This window comes from Camelus dromedarius, chromosome 14 (genome assembly GCF_036321535.1).
Source record: "Camelus dromedarius isolate mCamDro1 chromosome 14, mCamDro1.pat, whole genome shotgun sequence".
Taxonomy (NCBI): Eukaryota; Metazoa; Chordata; class Mammalia; order Artiodactyla; family Camelidae; genus Camelus; species Camelus dromedarius.
In genome coordinates this window covers 60,710,266-60,725,614 of record NC_087449.1, presented here as the reverse complement: position 1 = coordinate 60,725,614, position 15,349 = coordinate 60,710,266, and the positions used below count along the sequence as shown (strand labels likewise).

Here is a 15,349-nt window from a genome sequence, read left to right as displayed (position 1 = left end):
GAGTCCTCTGGGGTCGGCAGGAGGAGGGGAGGCCAGGTTTCCAGGTAGGGAAATGAACCAGGTGTTAAGTGCATTGAGAGACACAGTAATCAGCACATTAGATATCATCACAGTAACGCCAGACTTAGGCTCTGTTACTGTCCTTACTTGCCAAGACTTCTAGAGACTAACTGGCACGTGGTTGTGCACGAAGTAAGTGGCCAAATTATGGGTGTGGATCATGACAGTAATTTAATATAGTTCCAGTCAAATTATAAATTCCAGGGGACAGGGACCCATCTGTCCCGTATCCCCAGGACCTAAAACACAGCCTGGTTTATACAGCAGGTGATCAGTAAACTTATCGGATGAATCATATGACCAGAGCCTGCCCTCCTAGGCCACCCTCCCCACCACCCCCGGAAACCTGGAACAGTATGGGACAAATGAACGTGTGCAGGAGAATAAGCCACAGGCGCCCATGTTACAGGTCACTGCGTGCACGGCCGCCACTTGGACAAGCTGGACAGCTCTGCGGTGTAACAAGGCCCATCTCTCTGGCAGATCAGGCCAAAGGACAAGGACCTAATAACGCCTTTCAGACATCCCCACCCCTGGAGAGCCCAGGGCACTGGGACAGAATTCCCAGTGTTCCCACCCCATCACGTCCCATTATCCAGGACACATAATGTTCTCTCTTCCTTCTTTTTTTATTTTTGGGGGGGGAGGTAATTAGTTTTATGTATTTATTTATCTATGGAGGTACTGGGGATTGAATCCAGGACCTCATGCATGCTGAGCACACGCTCTACCAGGGAGCTATTATCCTGCCCCCTCTTCTTTTTTTATTTTATAAGAAAACCAGGTAATGGTGAAGTAGGGCTTAGGTTTAAAATCAGGGTATATGCAAATCAAAACTACAATGAGGCATCACTTCACACCAGTCAGAATGGCCATCATTCAAAAGTCCACAAACAATAAACGCTGGAGAGGGTGTGAAGAAAAGGGAAGCCTCCTACACTGTTGGTGGGAATGCAGTTTGGTGCAACCATTATGGAAAACAGTATGGAGATTCCTCAAAAGACTGAAAATAGACTTACCATATGATCCAGCAATCCCACTCCTGGGCATATATGCAGATGGAAACTTAATTCAAAAAGATACATGCACCCCAATGTTCATAGCAGCACTACTGACAATAGCCAAAACATGGAAACAACCTAAATGTCCATCGACAGGTGATTGGATAAAGAAGTTGTGGTATATTTATACAATGGAATACTACTCAGCCATAAAAAGGAATAAAATAATGCCATTTGCAGCAACATAGATGGACCAAGAGAATGTCATTCTAAGTGAAGTAAGACAGAAAGAGAAATAAAAATACCATATGATATCACTCATATGTGGAGTCTAAAATCAGGGTATATGGCCAAACTACTAATAATCTAAGTAATCCTTAAAAATTACTGAACCCAAGTATCTAGGCCCTTGGGAATTCCATTAATTAATTCAGCGATGGCCTCCCTTTCTCTGGGAGAGTGGGAAGGGAGTCCAGCTGATGAAGGTCAGGGGAATGACGATAAAGAAAATGAGAGTTTTGCTCTCTCCTCTGCTTTGTTTGTTTTGCCCAAGTCTCTGGGGTTGAAGTGGCCAAAGCTGAATGGTCCCCTCATGCTACTGTAGGAAGGAAGACACGAACCTCTAAAGGCTGGACAGAGCTGAGGCTACTTCAGCTACAGGGAGGGGCCACATTTGGCCAGCAGGGACAGTGCTCGGGACCCTGTGACTTCCTGGAGACCCCCGGGACATCATGAGGGTCTGGTGGAGAAGGAAGTAGGCAGCGGCTCCCTCCCCATGAGAAGTACCTGCAGAGGGGCTGACGACCAGCTTACCTCCACCACAGGCCTGGATGAAGAAGAGCTTGGGCTTCCCTCTCAGGCTGGGACAGCCAGTCCCATTGAAGATGTTCACAATCCTCTCGACGGACACAGGACATCCATCTGTGCCATAAACAGCCCCTGGGAACTGGAGGTGGCTGGCCTAGAAGACCAAAAATCCTGGTTACAAAACCAAGAAGTTAGGGTAGGAATCCAACAGCCTATTCAGAGGTTTCGTGGGGGATCAAGCACTTAGAAGATCCCAGCCAGGGTCACAAGGCTGTTTTGACAGAGCAGGTTGGTTCTGGGCAGCCCCTGGGCAGCCTCTATTCCAGGGGTCTCAAACTCACATGCCTATAAGCACCAGACAGCCCAAGTCAAGAGTGCTGGCCAGCTTCGTCTAGACTGGTGGTTCTCAAAGTGTGGAAATGGAAATGCTCCCCGGACCAGCAACATCAGCATCACCTGGGGTAAGACACGCAAATTCCTGGGCCCCACCCAGACCTCCTGAATCAGAAACCCTGGTATGGGGACCAGCAATCTGGTCTTTCAGGCACCTCTGTTGCAGCTAAACGTTAAGAACCACTACTCAAGACCAATTCTGCTCAAACGTGTTTATGTGCATGGAGATCTCGTTAAGGTGCAGGCTCTGAATGAGAGTCTGCATTCTCACGAGCTCCCAGGTGATGCTCATGCTGGCGGTCTAGGGGCCACGCTGTGAGTGAAAGGACCAAAGGGGTAGCCTCTACCCACCCATCAGCCAGAGTCTCACTCTGTGAGGATGCTGGCCTGATAAGTGGGCTTTTGTGGTTTTTCAAGAGAAGCTGGAAATCCTGATTTTTGCACAAAAATTGCCAGTTTTGAAAACACTGTGCAACCCATAGGGGGACTACCGGACCCCTCTGTAACCTCTGTCCTGTCCAACGCTTCAGCTTGAAAGATGACGAAAGTGAGGCTCAGGAAGGGGAAGGGATTTGGCCACAATGATGCAGCACGTTAGTGGCCAAGCCCAGAGTGGGTCCCAGTGTTCTGACTCCCAGCCAGTGCCAAAGAGCCCAGGACAACACCAAGCAGGACTGAGGCAGGAGCTGGGAGCTCTTGTGAGCTGTGCCGGGCTCTGAACAAAATGCAGGGTAGGAGCTTTGTGAGCAGAGCTTGTCTCTCCCTGCCTCTTCCAGGTGGCTTCTCCCAGAAACACTGGCCCACCCAGGAAAAGCATCCAACTGCTGGGAGGGCCAAATGACTCCCGAGAAAAGAACGGGAGGTGGACAGGGCCCCACGGCTCTTCCCACTAAGCCCAGGGTGTCTTGGAGACAGGAAGGGACGGGCTCCCTCACGGCCTCTCAGTGCAGCCCTCCTGGGCACCTGCCCCGAGGACGTGCGGCCTCCTACCTGACAGCCATGGGAAAGGATGACCACCACGCAGCAGTCCAGAGCGCTGTGGTCCCGCTGTGCCAGCTCCACCAAAGCCTGGACCATTTGCTACCAGAGAGAGTTGAAGGTGAGTCAGAACGCTGACGGCTCAGGTCTCCTCCTGGGCCTGCGCCCTGCTCCCAGGGCCAGTACTGAAGTAATGACTGTCACAGCACTCCCAAGAGCCACCCTTCTTGGTGAAGAGGTGCTGTGCTGGCCACTCTTCACGCACTCCTACGACCCTGGGAGATGAGAATGATTCTTGCTATCTAGACAAAGAGGCTAAGGCCCAGGAGTCACACGGGCGGGGGAAGAGCCGGTCCTCAGCCCAGGTCTCTGAGGTTGACGCTTGCGCTGGTGACCACTGAGCCCTACTGCCTCTCGAGGTCCCACAGACCGGAGGGCTCGTCCTGGGGAGTCGCTTGCTTTCGAGGACCCTTGCAGGACACCTTCCCGCCCGCCCCCATCTCTCTCCGCAGGCAGGGACCGTACCTTGGCCGTGAGGTCACACTCCACCTCCACCACGAAGTGCAGCAAGTGGAACCGCCGCTGCAGCCTCTCACAGTCCACACTGGAGCCGGTGCGGGTCCTGAGCCCCGACTCACGGCGGAAGTGCACGTTGTTGACAATGAGGCAGCGGCCACAGGGGTCCGCGCTCAGGACATAGGCCTGCCAAGCACAGGGACCAGGGTAAGCTGGGTCTCCCTGCACTCCTCAGGAGAGAAGGCGACCCCCTGCTTTCACTGATGGGGAGGACAATCTGGAGAGACGGCACAGGGAACGGAGTCTGCCTCCCCGCGGAGGAGGGGCGGGGTCTCTACTCAGCATGCCAGACTGCGGAGCGAGCTGGGGTGAGCACTGGCCGTGTGATGGACGAACAGCTAAACTTGGGGTGGAAGATTAGCTCCCTTCACAGTTGTCAGAGGTGGAGCTGCTAGCTTAGAAATCCAACTTCCCTCGACATTCACCCCCAAAAGGCCCAGCAGCTCGCCCAGTCGAGGGGAGCACCTGAGAATCCTGGGCTCTGTCGGCACCCTCTTGCCCAGGCCACCCTCGGAGAGCCTGAGGCCGCTTCCTCCAGAAGCTCCACGTTTCCCTAGTAACTCTCTCCTTTACAGAACTTAACAGTACTTATATTTATATTTCTTTGTGTCCCTAGCCTCTGCTAGGCTGACGGCTCCAGAGGGCTAGAAACTCAAATGGTCTGTTCCCAGGTGTTCCAGTACAGAGCCAGGGGCTGACACACATGAGCCACACAACAAATGCTGCGACTAAGCAGAGACTGACTTGGTCTGGGGCGGGTGCCACAGCTGATTCTGATGCCACCCCTCGTTAGATCTAACCCCTGACTTCACAGATGAGGAAAGAGCGGGGCTGGACGGTCAGCTCCAGTCAGAGCTGTGCTGGGTGCTATGGTAGGGCTGGGACTGCGACCCTCTCTCCAGCTGGGCTGGGTTCCCCGGGCTCCTGACACGGCTGCAGGAAGGACCTGGGAAGTGGAGAGCAGAGGAGCCCAAAGCCAACACAACTGGCCCCAAATCACATGAAGACTCACCAAATTGGCATTTCCCTTGGCTCTGTCCTGAGCACCTGGAGAAAGAGAGAGAAAGAGGGAGAATATGAATGTTGGGGTCCAACAGGGGAGGGGCAAGGGACACTGTGAGAACAGCCCCCACAGAAACGCAGAGGGGCAGGAACTCGGGAACCCTCAGGCACTACTGGTGGGAATCAAGCTGCACAGCCACCTTGAAGAACTGTTTAGAAGTTTCCAAAAAAGTTAAACACACACCTTCCCTCTGACCAGCAATTCCACTCCCAGGTATATACCCAAGAGAAATGAGCACAACGGTCACAAAAAGACCTGGTTATGAATGATCACTGAAGCCTATTCATCACCCCAAAACTGGAAACAACCCAAATGCCCATTAACAAGCTGATGGGCAAGCAAATCGTGATACAGCCGTACAGAGGAATACCACACAGCCTAAAAAGGAATGAGCTACTGATACATGCAACAACATGGATAACCATCAAAACACCAGGCCAAGTATAAAAAGCTGGAAGGTTTTATACAGTGTGATTCCATTATGTGAAATTCTAGAATACATGCACCCCAATGTTCACAGCGGCACTATGTACAATAGCCAAGACATGGAAACAACCTAAATGTCCATAGACAGATGACTGGATAAAGAAGGCGTGGTATATTTATACAATGGAATACTACTCAGCCATAAAGAAGAATAAAATAATGCCATTTGCTGCAACATGGATGGACCTGGAGATTGTCACTAAGTGAAGTAAGCCAGAAAGAGAAAGAAAAATACCATATGATATCACTCATATGTGGAATCTAAAAAAAAAGACAAACTTATTTACAAACCAGAAACAGACTCACAGACATAGAAAACAAACTTATCGTTACCAGAGGAAAGGATAAATTGGGAGTTTGAGATTTTCAGATACTAATATATATAAAACAGATAAACAACAAGTTCATACTGTATAGCACAGGGAGCTATATTTAATATCTTGTAGTAACTTCTGGTGAAAAAGAATATGAAAATGAATATATGTATGTTTATGTATGACTGAAGCATTATGCTGTACACCAGAAATTGACACCTTATAAACTGAGTATACTTCAATAAACTTGTGTGTGTATATATATATATATATATACACATACACACACACACATACACACGAAAGAAAGAAAGAAAGAAAGAAAGAAAGAAAAGAGGAGAGGAGAGAAGAGAAGAGAAAAGAAAAGAAAGAAATTCTAGAACAGAAAGGCATCAGGAAGCTCTAGGTCTGCTCCCTCTCCATTGAAACCATGGAGCCCAACACACAGTAGGTCCTCGGGAAATAGCTGAAGAATGAATAAATGAGTAAAGACGATCATCATGTTTCCTTCAGTATCAAAAGAGCTTTCTTTCATTTCAATGAGCAGAAGTCAACTGGCCACCACCCTCTAAGGTTATGAGACATCTCTTTTTTACACAAAGAGAACACACCGACTCCTGCCCAGTCACAATGGAGACTGTACTCATGGTCCAACGATGGTGTCGTTCACTGCTCAGAGCAGGCCTGGGCCTTGTTGAGAAATATTCTCTTGCCAGTTTAAGAGCCATGCCAGAAATGCATTCACAGCCAATTTTTTAAATTAGAAATGGTTTCACCTAGCCTGAAGGCTCCTATTAGACAGCAGACTTAATTCTGAAACAATTGCTCATTTCCAAAATTCCATTGCACCCCAAAAATATACCATCATCTACTACTGAGGGATGTATTCACTTCCTGAATTAGCAGTAATGATCCACAAAGTGAGGCAGTAACATCATCGAAACAGCAGAATAAAAGTTTTCTACCGCCTTCCCCTTCCCAAAGAACGTTGAGTTTGACAATCACCCACAGACGAGTGCCTTTGTGGAAGTCCAGGTGTCCAGCCGAGAGGTTCAGGTGCAGAAAATCCAGACAGATGGGACACACTGAAGAGGCCAGTCCATAAAGACTGGAGGAGGTGACTGTGTCTTCAAATGCAAAGACAGTAACACAAGACTTCAAGGGACATGAAAAATCAGGGAAACATGACACTATCAAAGGAACACAATAATTTTCCACAGTAAGTAACCCCAAAGAAATGGAAATCTGTAATTTTCCCAGTAAAGAATTCAAAACTTTCATCTTAAGGAAGCTCAGTGAGCTACAAGAAAACACAGAAAGACAATTCAACAAAATCAGGAAAACAGTATACAAACAAAAGGAGACGTTTAACAGAGAAATAGAAATCTTTTGAACAAAACACAAATTGTAGAGCAGAAAAATACAATGAATGAAATGAATACACAACAGGAATCATCATCAGACTTAACCAAGCAGAAGAAAGAATCTGTAGAAGAAAGTCATTTGAAGTGATCCATTCAGAAGAGAACAAAGAAAATAAAATGAGGAAGAGTGAAGAAAGGCTGTGTATGTAAAGCCTGTAAGATCTCATTCAAAGAAACAATTTATGCATTATTGGAGTCTCAGAAGAAGAGAAAGACAACAGGACAGAAAGCTTATTCAAAAAAATAACGGCTGAGAACTTCCCAAATCTGGGGAAAGATCTGGATATCCAAGTTCATGAAGCTCATAGGTCCCCAAACAACCTCAACCCAAAAAGATCTTCTCCAAGACATATTATAATAAAACTGTCTAAAATCAAAGACAAGGAATTATAAAAAGCAGCAAGAGAAATCTATAATGAAAAAGAATATGAAAAAGAATCTATGTATGTAACTGAATCACTATGCTGTACACTAGAAGCTAACACAACATTGTAAATCAACTATACTTTGATTTATAAATAAATAAGTGTAGCAAGAGAAAAAAGTTCCTCACATACAAGGAAACCGACTTACAGCTATCAGTGGACTTCTCAGCAGAAAGCTTGCAGACCAGAAAAGAGTGGGATGATACATTAAAAGTGCTCAAAGGGAAAAACTGCCAGCCAAGAATACTTTACCCAGCAAAGCTGTCCTTCAGAATTGAAGGAGAGATAAAAGACTTTCCCAGGCAAATAAAAACTGAGGGAGTTCATCACAGCCTTACAAGAAATGCTGAAAAAAGCTCTTCAAGCTGTAATGAAAGGATGCTATTTAGTAACACGGAAACACATGAAAATATAAAACACACCAGTTAAAGTTAAGTATGTGATCAAATTCAGAATACTCTAATACTGTGATATGGTAGAATGTTAACCACTTAACTTTAATATAAAAGTTAAGGGACAAAAGTATCATATATAATTATTGCTACAATACTTTGTTAATGGATATGCAATATAAAAAGACGTAAATTGTCAAATATTCTGCCAGCCTGGACCTTTGAGGAAATCATAGCACAGTTCCAGTGCAACAGCCATGAAAAGGTTCATTGAGTAGTAATGACATTTTATTTTACTACCATTTTAGCTTTTCTCATTTTTTTCTTAGATGTGTTTACAGTATGTATGTCTTTTACAATTTTATTCAGTTTTCATGCTTATTAGAATTTATGTGCTCCAGACCAATAATCGTATCTGCTTAATTTTCTCTGTATTAAGTTCAAGTAGGCACTAAATAAATGTTAATTTAAGATTACTTTCAAGTTTTAAAAAATATGTAAATTGTGACATCAAAAATATAAAATTGAGGGAGGAGGGTATAGCTCAGTGGTAGAGTGTATGCTTAGCATGCATGAGGTCCTGGGTTCAATCCCCAGTACCTCATTTAAAAAAAAACTGATTACCTCCCCCCAAAAAACAAAACAAAAAAATTTTTTTGAAGGTTAAAAAAATATATCTACATGATTGATGCAATCCCTATCAAAAAATCCCAAGAACATTTTTCACAGACATAGAAAAAATCCTAAAATTTATAAGGTACCACAAAAGACCTCGAAGAGAAAAAGCAATCTTGAGAAAAAAGAACAAAGCTGAGGTATCACACTCCTTGGCTTCAGGTTATACTACAAAGATACAGTAATCAAAACAGCATGGTATTAGCAGAAAAATAGACACATAGATCAATGGAACAGAATTGAGAGCCCAGGAATAAACCCACACATACACGGGCAATTAATTTTTGACAAAGGAGTAAAGAACATATGAGAAAGGATAGTCTCTTTAGTAAGTAGTGTTGGGAAAACTGGATATTCACATGAAAAAGAATGAAATTGGACCCCTATCTTACACCACTCACAAAAATTAACTCAAAATGGATTAAAGATTTAAATGTTGAGACTTGAAACCATAAAACTCCTAGAAGAAAGCATTAGGAAGGAGCTCCTTGATCCTGGTCTTGGCAATGATTTTTTGGATATGACACCAAAAACCCAAGCAACAAATGCAAAAATCAACAAGTGGGACTACATCAAACTAAAAAGCTTCTGCACAGCAAAAGAAACAATCAACAAAATGAAAAGGCAACCTACAGAAGGGGAGAAAATATTTGTAAACCATATCTGATAAGGATTGATAGCCAAAATATAAAAAACTCATACAACTCAATAGCAAAAAAAAATAACAAATAATCTAGGTTAAAAATGGACAGAGGGACTAAATAGACATTTTTGCAAAGAAGATACACAAATGGCCAACAGCTACATGAAAAGATGCTCAACAACACTAATCAGGGGAACGCAAATCAAAACCACAATGAGATATCACTTCACACCTGTTAGAATGGCTATTATTAAAAAGACAGGGGATGATAAATGTTGGCAAAGATGTAGAGAAAAGGAAACCCTTGCGCACTGTTGATGGGAATCTAAATTGGTACAGCCACTAGGAAAAACAATATGGAGATTCCTCAAAAAATTAAAAATAGAACTACCATACAATCTAGCAACTCCACTTTTGCATCTATAGCCAATAAATGGAATCAGGATCTTGAAGAGATATATGCACCCCCATGCTCAGTGGAACATTATTCACAATAGGCAAGACAAGGAAACAACCTAAGTGTCCATCAAAGGATGAATGGATAAAGAAAATGTGGTATATACACAATGGAATATCATTCAGCCATAAAAAAGGAAATTCTGCCTCTTGTGATGATATGGACAGACCCTGAGAGCACTGTGCTAAATGGAATAAGTCAAACAGAGAAAGACAAATATTATTATCTCACTTCTATGTGGAACCTAAAAAAGCTAAACTCATAGAAACAGTCAAATGTGGGTTGCCAGGGGCTGGGAAAATGGGGACATGTTGATCAAAGGGTACCAACTTCCAGTTATAAGATGCATACGTTCTGGGGATCTAATGTATAGCATAGTGACTATATTTAACGGTACTGTATTATATACCTAAAGGTTACTATGTGAGTAAATCTTAAATCTTCTCACCATACATACCAGAAAAGTGTTAATTATGTTAGTTGGTGGACGTGTTAACTAACTTTATTGTGGTAATCATTTCACAATTTATCCATGTATCAAATCATCACCTTAAATTCACACAATGTTATATGTCAATTATATCTCAATAAAGCTGGGGGGAAATTTTAATTTTTACTTAAGAAACAAAAAGTCTGCAAAGCAAAATGATTGTTCTTGAGAGGCCAGTGGGCTACGGGGATATGTGGAGGGAGTAAATCAACAGATGCACAAAAGAAAGAGGAAGGGACGGCTCTAGGCAGAGGGCACAGCAGGAACAAAGGCAGGGAGGGGTGTGGGAGCACAGCACGCTCGGGGACCCTCACGGAGGATGACGTGGTCACGCACGTCATGCATAAGAGCAGTTTCTCCCAAACTGACAGCTCCCAAGAAGCACACAGAGGTAAGCGTGTGTGCAAAAGAATCAGTCCCGGCTTGAGCATCACCAGGGAGACACCTGTGTCTCCAGCACAAAGAGAAGGGAGAAGCACATCCTCTCTGCTGCCCTCATTATGTTTACTTGTTTCTCTGTGTTAATGAGTCATCCAAAATCACAGTTACTCAGCACAGAAAACACATGCCACTTTCTGCCCATCAAATAGGAAAAAAGGTTCATACTCATTGTTGGCAAGAGCGGAGGAAAACGGTCTCCTTCACCTACGACTGGTGTGATTTTAAAACAGCGCTTTTTTGAAGTCCCAGTTGGCAGCATCTACCAGATAGAAACACGGACCCTTTAACCCAGTAATTTCATTTCTAAAAATGTATCCCCAGTCGGAAATAGATGAACACGCAAGGCCACGGCAGAAACAACACAAATGTCCGTGAACAGGGGTTGGATAAATGAAATACAGAGCAAAGCACTTGTGAGGCCAGACAGCGGGGATGCCTGGACTGCAATCCTGTTCCCACATCTCACCAGCTATGCGATTTGGGGTGAGTCATTTCTCAATCCGTTACTCACTTCACTCAACAGTAGAATGGGAAAACTGTACCTTCCAAGAGAGTTGGTAAGATTAAATTGAGTCATTTATGTGCACACTCCTTGCAAAAAGTAAGGTTAATCATTATTATTATTATTATTACTACTATTATTATTATTACTATTAGCATCCATACCACACGATGGTCCACTAGGCAACCATGATATAGGAAGTGCTGGAGCTCTGTGTGCTGCCATGGAAACAAAGCCCTAACTAAAAACAAGCCACATGCCCATCAACAAGAGAATGGTCAAACAGATTGTGGATGACACAGAACAAGAACTACCTCACAATGAAAAAGAACTAACTACTGATACACACAATATGAATGAATTTCACAACTATAATGATGGCAAGAGAAGCCAGACTCAGAGAGCACATAGGATTTCATTTATATTGAAGTTCAAGGACAAGCAAAAGGGATCTATGGCAACAGTGATCAGAATAGTGATTCCCTCGGATGGAGGAGGAGTGGGAATAAACTGGGAAGAGTTACAAGAGAGTCTTCTAGGACACCAGAACATTCTATGTCTTGATGATCTGAGGTTTCATTATCTGTGTATCCACATAGGTAAAAATTATCCAACTGCACTCTCTGGATCTCTGCATTTTCTTGGATGTAGCTTTGTGATCTTGGGCGATTACTTAATCTCCCTGGGCCTCAGTTTCCTCTACAAGAATGGGTCTAATGATGCCCTGCCTTGCAGGATGCTGTGAGGGAAGGAGGGAAGGGTATGTGCAGTGCCAGACCTCAGCCCACCCAGCTGTACCACTGGTCACTCCTCAGTGACCACCCAGTATGCCCACCCACCAACCACCTGGTACTCACAGACATCACTGAGTCCTCCAGAACCAATGTCCACTGGCCTGGGCACCTCTGGTCTGAGAACCTCAGGTCTGAGCTTGGCCGGCCAGAGCTCCTTCGGCCCCAGCACCACTGGAACGAGTTTTCCTGGGGTTGGCATCAATGGATCCTGCTTACCCACTCCCAGCGACTCTGGTTTGAGGCCCTCTGGCCTCAGCACCACAGGCTTAAGATCCAGGGGTCTGATGGCCTCCGGATGCTGCCTTGCCGCTTGACTACTGGTTCTCAGTAATGAAGCCAACATGTTCTGACCTGTGTCCTCCAAGCAGGAGATGAACAAAGAAAGGGCCTGACTCCCTCGAGTCTCTAGATCTGTGATCAGCTGCCTGGCCTGATCACGCCGAGACCCAGAGCCTGCCCGCTGTTTGGAAAGAAAGACATGGCACAATTATCACACGCTTTTCTGTGATTCTCACCCTCTCCCCTCATTTCGCATTAACCTAAGTCTAAACAATCAGGCACTTGGGCAAAAATTGGCACACTGAACATGTGCCACCAACCAGTCTTTGTTTACCTATTCATTCAGTATTTTGGAGGTGTCTACTGTGTGCCCAGCACCATGCCAAGTGTTAAAAATGCAGCAGCGAACAGTCTCAGTCCTCACGGAGCAAACATCCAGTGGGAGATGCAAACAGACAAAGACACAGCAAGGCGAGAAGTGCCTGAAAGGAAAGCACGTGGGGCTGGAAGGGTTCAGGGGCACTCAACTCAGCCTTGAGCGGTCAGGGAAACCTCCAGGAGGGGATACCTTAGCTGAGACCCCAGGGAACATTAGGAAGTGAATTCAGAGAAAGGAGATATAAGAGGGGGGCTGGGAACAGAGCGAGAGAGGAGACCTTTGCGCAGTCACGCCCAGAAAGCTGAGAGCCACTAAAGAGTCTTAGTAAGGGAGTGACAGGGTCAGATCTGCATTTTAGAAAAATCATCCTAGGAGCAGAGTGGACTATGGAAGGGCATGGTCCACAGCTGAGTCAGGTGGTGGCAAAGACATTGCAGCTGGAGCAGAGACAAGTGAGGGGACCGACCAGAGAAATCAGGAGGGAAAACTGACAAGACTTGGGCTTTGACTGGGCAGATGGTGAGGATGCAGGAATGGTCAAGGTTGACAGGTGTCAGGATGGTGGGGCCGGTCACTAAGATAGGGGGCAGGAGGAAGATGCTGGTCATCTGCTGGTTGTCCTCTGAGGCTCAGCTCTGGGCAAGTTCCACAGGGCTGAGACACCACCCGATCCTCAAACATCCTCCAGCAGCATGGTCCAAGAGAACTTTCCGTGGTAACAGAAATGTTCTTTATCTGCGCTATCCAATATGGTAGCCATTGGTAATATGTGGCCACTGAGCACATGTGACTAAGGAACTGCATCTTTTATTCTGTTTAATGTTAATGTTAATGACTTCATATTTACGCTTAAATAGCCACACGTGGCTAATGGCTACTAAACTGAATAGTACAGACCTACGCTATCACTGAGAAGATAATTCTCACCCGCAAAAGTTAGCTACATGCCTACTCCCCTGCAAAGAAATCATGGTGTTTTGAGCTCTCTCAACATTTACTGAACACTCCCAGTCACTGTTAAATGCATCATTTCATTTCAGTCTTCCTTAACAACCTTAAGGGGTTAAATTATAATTATTCCCACTTTGTGGATGAGGAAAACTGAGTGGAAGAAAGGTGTTGCAACTTGCTAGTGTGTAATATGTAACAAAGTAGGATGACAGCCCAGACCCATAAGGCAAAATGGTGGCCCCTTGTTCACAAGACATTCTTTAAAAATTCTGAATCCGGGAACTTGACATGGAAATCAAGATTTCCAGCTTCTTGTTGTGAAAGACCTGGCGACACTGGGCCACATTTGGGACGACCACACTCAGCTGGAGCTGGGGGTCAGGACAGAGGCTGCCTGCTGCAGTTCCCACCCACTGGGCCTCTGGGGGCATTTGAGTTTATGACCCCTGTGAATGTACCTGAAGGCAAGCGGATGGCCTCAAACCATTTCCACCCCTTAGTACACAGCAGGTGCTTATAAGAATTCTTTAAACATTATTATTCATTGATAATTTTCCATATGATATTTGTCCTATTAGAGACTTCCTCAAAAAAAAAAAAAAAAAAGACTTCCTCACTTGGCCAGGCCAAGCTCCTGGTAATGCAGAAACTGGACACTTGGGCAGTAAGCAGCCCATAGGGCACCATCCAAAGGTCCCCAGGAAGCCACTCCCACCCTCTGTCATGATAAGAAATACCTCCTGTCCCCTCCTTACCTCACAGGCCTGCAGTGAGGGTCAAATAACACAGACATGAAAGTGCTTTTAAAGAGCACCTCAGGGGAGATGGGGTAGCTCAGTGGTAGAGTTCATGCCTAGCATGCACGAGGTCTTGGGTTCAATCCCTAGTACCTCCATTAATAATAAATAAATAAATCTAATTACCTCTCCCTCAAACAAAATTTTAAAAAATTAAAGAGAAATTCAAATGTTTGACTTTACTATTCTCTTCTTTACCTGCAGGGGCCCCTCATCTCCAAAACCCCTTACAAAACATAAACTTAACACAGGAGGGGCTGGCCAAGGCAGACCGGGCACAGCCAGCTACCATAGGATGTGCCCTCACTCTTGTGCCTGACACTTTACTGTTTTACATCCTTCACTTTTAGCCCTCGTGGAAATACTACTGCTGTCCTCATTTAACAGTCCAGGAAACTGAGGCTCGGGGAGGATACAGTGCAAGGCAGTCAGATCTCCCAAGTTGGTGCCCCGAATCTCCACCCAACAGGAGGGAAAAACAGGCATGCCTACAGGCAAGAAGCACAGCGCTGCAGCAGCTAACAGCGTACTCCCATAGTGCAGGGTGTGGGATCGCTTCAGCAAACCCTGGAAGAGGTGTTTGGGGTTGTTTGGTTCCTCTGGGCGATTTAGGATTTCCTCACAATGGTTACCGAAAGGGCGTGGGTGCCGTGTGGCACAGACGGGGCAGGGGAGGGTGGAAGTTCGGCCATTTAAGTCATGGTGTGGCTTCAACAACCCTCTCCGCGCGGCCTCGCTGTCCCCTAGAAGTCTGTTTGCCGCGCGGGAAGCTGGGGGCGCCGGCTGGAGGGGGGCGGGGCGCACCTGGATTTCCTCTATCATGTCGGGGGTGAAGAGCTCGCGGTTCAGCAAAGCGTCCCAGAGCGAGGCCACCTGCAACTCGCTCACCAGCCGCAACCGGTACCGTCGCAGGACCTGCCGGTCAGCCTCGTTCATGTCTGGTAGACGGCGGGGACCCCAGCCGCCTCAGTCAGCTTCCGAGCTTCGGCCGCCGCGCCGCGCCCCGCCCGTTCCCCAGGACC

The 15,349-nt window shown here is 45.8% G+C and overlaps 1 protein-coding gene across 2 annotated transcripts in view; it reads right to left on the bottom strand.

Moving 5' to 3' along the window:
• The window catches only part of CASP9 (caspase 9), a 24,378-nt gene extending 9,029 nt beyond the window's left edge, over nucleotides 1-15,349 (bottom strand). The window contains exons 1-6 of one of the 2 annotated variants that reach the window (XM_011000878.3): nucleotides 15,132-15,349; nucleotides 11,985-12,381; nucleotides 4,828-4,862; nucleotides 3,765-3,941; nucleotides 3,252-3,341; nucleotides 1,875-2,022 (exon numbers count right to left, since the gene is read on the bottom strand). In XM_011000878.3, the coding sequence (XP_010999180.3) occupies nucleotides 1,875-2,022; nucleotides 3,252-3,341; nucleotides 3,765-3,941; nucleotides 4,828-4,862; nucleotides 11,985-12,381; nucleotides 15,132-15,263 (979 nt within the window). In that variant the 5' untranslated portion in view covers nucleotides 15,264-15,349. Of the gene's footprint in view, nucleotides 1-1,874; nucleotides 2,023-3,251; nucleotides 3,342-3,764; nucleotides 3,942-4,827; nucleotides 4,863-11,984; nucleotides 12,382-14,959; nucleotides 15,093-15,131 lie in introns of those variants that run through there. The other variant, XM_064494040.1, reaches the window with a different exon arrangement.